At 42.6% G+C, this 10,625-nt stretch overlaps 1 protein-coding gene across 1 annotated transcript in view; it reads right to left on the bottom strand.

The window, feature by feature from the left end:
- Window positions 1-10,625, bottom strand: part of LOC109892937 (protein Aster-B-like) — a 70,484-nt gene that overhangs the window by 6,387 nt on the left and 53,472 nt on the right. The window contains exons 5-8 of the mRNA XM_031825948.1: window positions 3,940-4,024; window positions 3,178-3,281; window positions 2,355-2,450; window positions 350-430 (exon numbers count right to left, since the gene is read on the bottom strand). Coding sequence (XP_031681808.1) covers window positions 350-430; window positions 2,355-2,450; window positions 3,178-3,281; window positions 3,940-4,024 — 366 coding nt within the window. The remainder of the gene's footprint in view (window positions 1-349; window positions 431-2,354; window positions 2,451-3,177; window positions 3,282-3,939; window positions 4,025-10,625) is intronic.

The raw sequence follows: 10,625 nt of genomic DNA, 5'->3' as shown, positions 1-10,625 counted from the left end.
AGAGAGAGAGAGAGAGAGAGAGAATACGGGGGTTAGGGGGTAGAGAGGAGAGAGGTTAGAGAGAGCGGGAGAGAGAGAGAGAGAGTCGTTTAGAGGGTAGTAGAGAATGTAGAAGAAGAGATTAGAGATAGAGAGTTAGAGATAGGTAGAGAGAGAGAGAGATTTTTAGAGAGAGAGGAGAGAGAAGAGAGAGATGAGATTAGAGAGAGACGAGAGAGAGAGGAGAGAGAGAGAGAGAGTAGAGAGGAGCAAAGGGCGTCAGTTTTGACTAAATTGGCAACAATACACACAAGTGCCACCATCCTTTTGTTGAATTAAAAGTGAACTATCATAAATGTAACAGTCTTACCTTTTCTAGCAGAGCATCTGCCATAGTCTTGAACATCATCATGTATGTCCGGTCCCTCGCTCCGAACGAGGTGAAAAAGTGCTGAGGGAAGCAAGAAAAATAAAGGATATGGACATCACCGACCTGATAGAAAAGCCATGTGTATATGTACCTTTGTCTATAGTGCCTCAGAAACTATTCATAACCCTTGACTTGTTTCACATTTTGTTCTGTTTCTGTACATTTCTGTATTTCATTTTCAATAAATGTGCAAAAATGGATTGTGTGTAATGGGTGAAAAAAACAACAACAATTTAATACATTTGGAATTAATGCTGTAACAGAACAAAATGTGAAACAAGTCAAGGGTTATGAATAGTCATAAAGTGTTCTATCTCATTTACATAATATTCACACCCCTGAGTCAATACTTTGTAGAAGCACCTTTGGCAGTGAATACAGCTGTGAGTCTTTCTGGGTATGTCTCTTAAGAGTTTTCCACATCTGGATTATGCAACATTTTCCCATTATTCTTTTCAAAATTCTTCAACCTCTGTCAAATTGGCTGTTGATCATTGCTAGATGGGGCAGGGCGGGACGGGACAAGACGGGGCGGGGCGGCAGGTAGCCTAATGGTTATGGCGTTGGGCCAGTAACCGAAAGGTTGCTAGATCAAATCCAAGAGTTGACAAGGTAAAAATCTGTCGTTCTGCCCCTGAAGGCAGTTAGCCCAATGTTCCTAGGCCATCATTGTAAATAAGAATTTGTTCTTAATTGACTTGCCTAGTTAAATAGACTTTCAAGTCTTGCAATCAATTTTCAAGTAGATTTAAGTCAAAACTGTATCTCAACCAATCAGGATCATTCACTGTCTTCTTGGTAAGCAACTCCCATGTAGATTTGGACTTTTGATTTATGTTATTGTCCCGCTGAAAGGTGAATTTATCTCCTAGTGTCTGGTGGAAAGCAGACTGAGCCAGGTTTTCCTCTAGGATTTTGTCTGTGCTTAGCTCCATTCTGTTTACTTTATATCCTGAAAAATGTCCCAGTCATTAACAAGTACAAGCATACCCATAACATAATGCAGCCACCACTATGCTTGAACATATGGAGAGTGGTACTGAGTAATGCGTTGTATTGGATATGCCCCAAACATTCAAGTTAATTGCCTTGCCCCATTTTCTGCAGAATTACTTTAGTGTCTTGTTGCAAACAGGATGCATGTTTTGGAATATTTTTTTCTGTACAAAATTCCTTCTTTTTACTCTGTCAATTAGGTTAGGATTGTGGAGTAACTACAATGTTGTTGATCCATCCTCAGTTTTCTCCTATCACAGCCATTAAACAATTTTTCAAGTCTCCATTGGCCTCACGGTGAAATCTCTGAGTGGTTGTCTTCCTCTCTGGCTGAGAGGAAGGACGCCTGTATCTTTGCAGTGACTGGGTGTATTGATACACCATCCAAAGTGTAATGAATAACTTCACCATGCTCAAAGGAATATTCAATGTATTTTTTTCATCTACAAATAGGTGCCTTTCTTTGCGAGGCATTGGAAAACTTCCCTGGTCTTTGTGGTTGAATCTGTTTGAAATTCATTGCTTGACTGAGGGACCTTACAGATAATTGTATGTGTGTGTGAGATGAGGTAGTCATAAAAAAAAACATGTAAAACACAAAAACAATCTTTCTTGCACACAGAGTAAGGCCATGCAACTTATTATGTGACATGTTAAGCAAATCTTTACCCCTGAACTTATTTAGGCTTGCCATAACAAAGGGTTTGAATACTTATTGACTCAAACAATGAAAAACTGAAATGTCCTAATTATTTTGTTAAAATGTCAAAAATCCACTTTGACATTATGGGGTATTGTGTGAAGGCCAGTGATATAATTTTTAAAAAATTTAATCAATTTTAAATCAACATGTGGAAAAAGTCAAGGGGTGTTAATACTTTCTGAAGGCATTGTATGTGCATGTGTGTGTGTGTGTGTGTGGGTGTGTATGTGTGTGTCCAGTGCTGACCTTGTCATTGTCAGTGCACAGCTGGATAGCGTTGGGAATGAGGCGGGCCGTCTTCTCCTTGGTCATGCTGCAGATATCCTTCAGCCGCACCGTCAGCTAGAGAGAGTGGGAGAGAGAAACTGTGTAAGACTACAGATAACACAGTCAGTCAAAGTCCTTGATTGGGAAAATAAAAGAATGGGGTCCTCAACAACACTTATTTTGGTATACAGCGCAGGGAAATGTAACACTGCTCAAATTCATAGACAGCGCTCTAGATGCAAGAACTGACAGGCCATGGTTCAAACCATGATTTTACGGTTTGAACCATAGTTTTCAGCTATACATTGTTTGTTTGCATTCTAGTTGCTTGTTAACAATGATATAATAAAATCTTACATATAGATTTTTATTTGATTTATTTAACTAGGCAAGTCAGTTAAGAACAAATAATTTTTTACAATGACGTCCTACACCGGCCAAACCCGGACAAAGCTGGGCCAATTGTGCGCCGCCCTATGGGACTCCCAATCACAGCCGGTTGTGATACAGCCTGGATTCAAACCAGGGTGTCAGTATTGACGCCTCAAGCACTGAGATGCAGTGCCCTAGACAGCTGCGCCACTCGGGAGCCAAATAAGACAGAAATGAAATAGATTCCCAAATCTCAGACGGTAGCTTTAGTACCGCAGTTTATGGAACAAACCAAGCAAATCAAATCTGTTTAATTTGAAGTCGAATACCTTCTATTTATAAAAAATAGATAACCTCATTCTTATGTAGAGGCTAACTTGGGACAGAGTAACCTAGTGTAGAGAACGGTAAAAGAAACTAAAGTCCATACCAGCGTTTCCCAGCGGAAGATGTTGCTATAGAAACAGATCCAATTTTCCGAGACGTAGAGGCGCCCCTGCAGCAGGATATCTCTTTGCAGGGCACAGGAGTAGTCTGCCACAGAGGGTCAAAGGTCATCCGGTTATTAAAGGTCATGGGGTTATTAGAGGCTCATCGCTCTAACAATAAATATAAGACATATGCAGATCAAACATCTAACCAGCCTATTTATGTTATCATGCCAACGCCTTGTCACTAATTATCATGCCAAACAGTCTGGCTTCATTAATGATAGAATGTTCATATTTGAAGATTGCTGTGAAGCCAGGCTGTTTGGCTTGACAATGACAGAAATGGAGTTGGCAAGAACACAAGACATTGTGCTCTCGTAGACATTCCTGCAGTCAGCATGCCAATTGCTTGCTCCCTCAAAACTTGAGACATCTGTGGCATTGTGTTGTGTGACAAAACTGCAAATTTTAGAGTGGCCTTTTATTGTCCCCAACACAAGGTGCACCTGTGTAATGACCATGCTGTTTAATCATCTTCTTGATATCCCACACCTGTCAGGTGGATGGATTATCTTTGCAAAGGAGAAATGCTCACTAACAGGGATGTGTGCACAACATTTTTGAGAAATACGCTTTTTGTGCGTATGAAACATTTCAGGAATCTTTTATTTCTGCTTATGAAACATGGGACAAACACCTTACCTATTGCGTTTATATTCTTGTTCAGTATAGTTTTTCATTGATCATTCCATCTTACTCACCCACAATGAGGCGTTCTGAGTCGGGTAGCTGCTTGAAGAGTTTTCTGAAGTCCTCATTGCGCTGCTTATACGTGGGACTCAATACCTGCAGCGGGGAGAGGGATAAAATAAAACACATTGAGAGAGACAACCCATTTACACAAATGTTGTCTACTCATTAATATAAATACACACATAAAATATTTGATAAACACAAGCAAGTGTAATCCCCCCCACCGATAGCAATGAACAAACTGTAAACGTATTTAATTTTTTGAATATTATGGGTTGTGCCCAGTAGGCACAACACAGGGGAACATCTTTTATTTTTTCTGAAAATTGTAGTAGACTTGTTACAGTAGATTTTCAAAGTTACCATTCAGTGATTTGACCATGGCTACTGCATGCCTTGAATCAAACAATGTGTGCCCTCTCTTTCCCTACAAATTGTCAGAGCATGAAGTCACCCAGAACCTCCTATCACAAACTAAACAAGCACTCTAAAATATGCTAATACCCCAGCTTCAGCTGGAGTTCCCCCTCTCTTTCTCTCTGTCTTTCTTCCCCTCTGTCTCTCTGCCTCTCTGTATCCTATTTCTCTCCCTCTCACTGAAAGGAGAGATTCAGATAAACACATTTTCTTCCAGAGTGCTGCTGACCACTGCCCAGTCTGCCTGTCTCTCCACACACAAACACTGCATTCTTTAGCCTGAAAAGGGAGGGAATGCAGCCAACTAGCCCTCAGAGTTGTGGTAATGGTGGTGGACTGGATACACATCACCTTGGGTCACTCTAACCACCCCAGTGCTCTGTAAGGTAAGCACCATTGGCCTAGAACTAAAGCTAGTGTTACTTTGCTGGCCACCCAGTTGGATAGCGGGTACAACCACTTTAAAATGGAGATTGGCCCTGGGCATGCTGTCACAAAAGAGGCCTTTACAGGTATAGGAGAAGCGCTCTCTAGTACATCTCTATGGGTCTACCCTATGAGCCTAATGTAATTAGTTTGTAAGGAGTGATAAGACCATTTTCAGAGCAGATGATACAAGAGAAAGTATATGGATAGAGACACAAGTATATACAGTACCAGTCAAAAGTTTGGACACACCAACTCATTCAAGGATTTGTCTTTATTTTGAAATTTGTTTACATTGTAGAATAATAGTGAAGACATTAAAACTATGAAATAAGACATATGGAATCATGTAGTAACCAAAAAGTGTTAAACAAATCTAAATATATTTTAGATTCTTCAAAGTAGCCACCCTTTGCCTTGATGACAGCTTTGCACATTCTTGATATTCTCTCAACCAGCTTCACCTGGAATGCTTTTCCAACAGTCTTGAAGGAGTTCCCACATATACTGAGCACTTGTTGGCTGCTTTTCCTTCACTCTGTGGTCCAACTCATCCCAAACCATCTCAATTGGGTTGAGGCCAGGTGATTGTGGAGGCCAGGTGATTGTGGAGGCCAGGCCATCTGATGCAGCACTCCATCACTCTCCTTCTTGGTCAAATATCCCTTACACAGCCTGGAGGTGTGTTTGGTTATTGTCCTGTTGAAAAACAAATGATAGTCCCACTAAGCGCAAACTAGATGGGATGGCGTATTGCTGCAGAATGCTGTGTTAGCCATGCTGGTTAAGTGTGCCTTGAAATCTAAATAAATCACAGACAGTGTCATCAGCAAAGCACCCCCACACCATCACACCTCCTCCTCCATGCTTCACGGTGGGAACCACACATGCCGAGATCATCTGTTCACCTACTATGCGTCTCACAAAGACATGGCGGTTGGAACAAAAAATCTCAAATTTGGACAGATTTCGACCATGGCCTGATTCACACAGTCTCCTCTGAACAGTTGAGATGGAGATATGAGATATTTGGGCTGCAATTTCTGAGGTGTAAATAACTCTAATGAACTCATCCTCTACAGCAGAGGTAACTCTGGGTCTTCCTTTCCTGTGGCGGTCCTCATGAGAGACAGTTTCATCATAGCGTTGATGGTTTTTGCGACTGTACTTGAAGAAACTTTAAACATTTTTGAAATTTAATGGATTGACTGATCTTCATGTCTTAAAGTAATGATGGACTGTCGTTTCTCTTTGCTTATTTGAGCTGTTCTTGCCATAATATGTACTTGGTCTTTTACTTAATAGGACTATCTTCTGTATACCACCCCTACCTTGTTACTACACAACTGATTGGCTCAAACATATTAAGAAGGAAAGCAATTCCACAAATTAACTTTTAACAAGGCACACCTGTTAATTGAAATGCATTCCACTACCTCATGAAGCTGGCTGAAAGAATGCCAAGAGTGTGCAAAGCTGTCATCAAGACAAAGGGTGGCTAGAATCTCAAATCTCAAATATATTCTGATTTGTTTAACACGTTTTTGGTTACTACATGATTCCATATTTGTTATTTCATAGTTTCGACAACATAGAAAATAGTACAAATAAATAAAAACCATGGAATGAGTATGTGTGTCCAAACTTTTGACTGGTACTGTATATATACAAAAGTATGTGGACACCCTTTCAAATGAGTGGATTTGGCTATTTCAGCCACAACCTTTGCAGACAGGTGTATAAAATCGAGCACACAGTCATGCAATCTCCATAGACAAACATTGTCAGTAGAATTGCCTTACTGAAGAGCTCAGTGACTTTCAATGTGGCACTGTCATTGAATACCACCTTTCCAACAAGTCAGTTAGTCAAATTTCTGCTCTGCTAGAGCTGCCCCGGTGAACTGTGAGTGCTGATATTGTGAAGTGGAAACATCTAGGAGCGGCTCAGCCGCAAAGTGGTCGGCCACACAAGCTCACAGAACGGGACCGCCGACGGCTGAAACGCGTAAAAATAATCTGTCCTCAGTTGCAACACTCACTACCGAGTTCCAAACTGCCTTTGGAAGCAATGTGAACACAATAACCATTCATCAGGAGCTTCATGAAACGGGTTTCCATGGCCGAGCAGCCGCACACAAGCCTAAGATTGCCATGCACAATGCCAAGCATCGTCTGGAGTGGTGTACGCTCGCCGCCATTGGACTCTTGAGCAGTGGAAACGCGTTCTCTGGAGTGATGAATAAAGCTTCACCATCTGGTAGTCTGATGAATCTGGGTTTGGCGGATGCCAGGAGAACGCTACCTGCCCGTTGTTGTTTCAGTATGACAATGCCCCCGTGCACATTGTGAGGCCCATACAGAAATGGTTCGTCGAGATCGGTGTGGAAGATCCTGCACAGAACCCTGAGGTCAACCCCATTTCACCACTTTGGGATGAATTGGAACACTGACTGCGAGCCAGGCCTAATCGCCCAACATCAGTGCCTGACCTCACTAATGCTCTTGTGGCTGAATGGAAGCAAGTCCCCGCAGCAATGTTCCAACATCTAGTGAAAAGCCGTCCCAGAAGAGTGGAGGCTCTTATAGCAGCAATATGGACCAACTCCATATTAATGTCCATGATTTTATAATTAGATGTTCGCCGAACAGGTGTCAACATACTTTTAGTCATGTAGTGTGTATACAGTGGGGCAAAAAAGTATTTAGTCAGCCACCAATTGTGCAAGTTCTCCCACTTAAAAAGATGAGAGAGGCCTGTAATTTTCATCATAGGTACACTTCAACTATGACAGAAAAATGAGATTTTTTTTTCTCCAGAAAATCACATTGTAGGATTTTTTATGAATTTATTTGCAAATTATGGTGGAAAATAAGTATTTGGTCACCTACAAACAAGCAAGATTTCTGGCTCTCACAGACCTGTAACAGACCTGTAACTTCTTCTTTAAGAGGCTCCTCTGTCCTCCACTCGTTACCTGTATTAATGGCACCTGTTTGAACTTGTTATCAGTATAAAAGACACCTGTCCACAACTACAAACAGTCACACTCCAAACTCCACTATGGCCAAGACCAAAGAGCTGTCAAAGGACACCAGAAACAAAATTATAGACCTGCACCCAGCTGGGAAGACTGAATCTGCAATAGGTAAGCAGCTTGGTTTGAAGAAATCAACTGTGGGAGCAATTATTAGGAAATGGAAGACATACAAGACCACTGATAGTCTCCCTCGATCTGGGGCTCCCCGCAAGATCTCACCCCGTGGGGTCAAAATGATCACAAGAACGGTGAGCAAAAATCCCAGAACCACACGGGGGGACCTAGTGAATGACCTGCAGAGAGCTGGGACCAAAGTAACAAAGCCTACCATCAGTAACACACTACGCAGCCAGGGACTCAAATCCTGCAGTGCCAGACGTGTCCCCCTGCTTAAGCCAGTACATGTCCAGGCCCGTCTGAAGTTTGCTAGAGAGCATTTGGATGATCCAGAAGAAGATTGGGAGAATGTCATATGGCCAGATGAAACCAAAATATAACATTTTGGTAAAAACTAAATTCGTCGTGTTTGGAGGTCAAAGAATGCTGAGTTGCATTCAAAGAACACCATACCTACTGTGAAGCATGGGGGTGGAAACCTAATGCTTTGGGGCTGTTTTTCTGCAAAGGGACCAGGACGACTGATCCGTGTAAAGGAAAGAATGAATGGGGCCATGTATCGTGAGATTTTGAGTGACCTCCTTCCATCAGCAAGGGCATTGAAGATGAAACGTGGCTGGGTCTTTCAGCATGACAATGATCCCAAACACACCGCCCGGGCAACGAAGGAGTGGCTTTGTTAGAAGCATTTCAAAGTCGTGGAGTGGCCTAGCCAGTCTCCAGATCTCAACCCCATAGAAAATCTTTGGAGGGAGTTGAAAGTCTGTGTTGCCCAGCAACAGCCCCAAAACATCACTGCTCTAGAGGAGATCTGCATGGAGGAATGGGCCAAAATACCAGCAACAGTGTGTGAAAACCTGGTGAAGACCTCTGCCATTGCCAACAAAGGGTATATAACAAAGTATTGAGATAAACTTTTGTTATTGACCAAATACTTATATTCCACCATCATTTGCAAATAAATTCATTAAAAATCCTACAATGTGATTTTCTGGATTTTTTTCTTCTCATTTTGTCTGTCATAGGTGAAGTGTACCTATGATGAAAATTACAGGCCTCTCTCATCTTTTTAAGTGGGAGAACTTGCACAATTGGTGGCTGACTAAATACTTTTTTGCCCCACTGTATTAGTGATTGGATATTATAGCTTATAGCTTACATGCTCAAATATGTAGCTGATCATTGAGGTGAAAATCGCACATCAAACAATATATTCAGGGCTATCAAACAAGCTCTTTCTTTAGCTCATCACTGAGGTATTTTCTGAGGCAGACGGTTCTAGAAAAGACCAGCCTCACTTTGTAAAACATCGGACCACCTGGAGGACTGAAAGCCCATCCACACTTCACTGTTAAGAGTATTTTGATACATTCTCCACACAGGGCTTGTCTCAAATGGCTCCTGACAGAGCTGTACCCTTTCAACACGATTGTGCCGATAATACCGTATGGCCCCCTTTTTTTTCTTTTACAGTGTCCTCTGTAGCACGGTTCCAGAAACTATGGCGGACGCCAAACCAGGCAAGGGGCCGTTTGTATAATCTAACAAGCATCACAGAGTAGGAGTGCTGATCTAGGAACAGGTCCCCCCCCATCTCCAGGCAATTTTATTCATTGTGATCTAAAATAATTTATTCTCCGAGACCCTTGATACATTTGGCCCTAGTACACTGATGTGAAAAGAGTACAAGTCAAACATCTTCACCTTCATCTTGGCTCTGAACCACGGAGCCGTAGCTAACCGCAGTCCAGTTTTAGGTTGTATCACAACCGGCCGTGATTGGGAGTCCCATAGGGCGGCGCACAATTGTCCCAGCATCGTCTGGGTTAGGGTTTGGCCGGGGTAGGCTGTCATTGTAAATAAGAATTTGTTCCTAACTGGCTTGCCTAGTTAAGTAAAGGTTCAATAAATACAATTAAATAAATATAAAGACCAAAACAACTCTAGTGATTCATCGCTATGCAACGCTCTGAGCAATTAAGGTCCTGTCCCGATATGGGCCCTGCTCAAAAGTAGTGCACTGGATTCTAATGCACTGGTTTGGGAATTTAGATACTTTCTAAACAGGGAGATGAGAAGTTTATGAGTTGGGGAGTTAAGAGTTTAGAGAAACTTCGAGGTTCACTGCACTTGCACTTCAGCAATCATGTTTCAACCCCAAAGCCGTACAAAATAATGACAGCGACCGCATGTAGACCACAAGTCACTTTGCAGCACAGCACAGAGGTAGCCCCGACTAGATTATCCGCTTGGAATTCTCAAACTGTAACCCCCACCACCAACACCCTTCCGCCCCCACACCCATCTCCACCCCAGCTCAATGGAGGGTGACTTACGTCTGGGACCCTCTCTGACTCCCAGTCCCAGGTCTCATCGTCTTGTGGCTGAGGGATAACCTCCCAGTCAGACAGACACTCCCAGTCTGTCCCATTCTCTGTCTCTGACCCATTCTCCCAGACCCAGGCTGAGGCCTGGGTCTCATCGTCTTGTGGCTGAGGGATAACCTCCCAATCAGACAGACACTCCCAGTTTGTCCCATTCTCTGTCTCTGTGTCCATGCTGACTGAAATATCCATGGCCTTGGCCTCTATGTTCTTTTGGCTCTCACCCCTCCCCTCCCTCTTATTTTCTTTCTCTCTTTTCTCTGGTCAGAGGTGTGAGCAGTGTCTCTAAGCCTGGAGAGTGGTCGGTGCT

This window comes from Oncorhynchus kisutch, linkage group LG6, assembly GCF_002021735.2.
Source record: "Oncorhynchus kisutch isolate 150728-3 linkage group LG6, Okis_V2, whole genome shotgun sequence".
NCBI classification, from domain to species: domain Eukaryota; kingdom Metazoa; phylum Chordata; class Actinopteri; order Salmoniformes; family Salmonidae; genus Oncorhynchus; species Oncorhynchus kisutch.
Note: the sequence above shows the minus strand (reverse complement) of the source record. Positions and strands in the feature narration are given on the sequence as shown.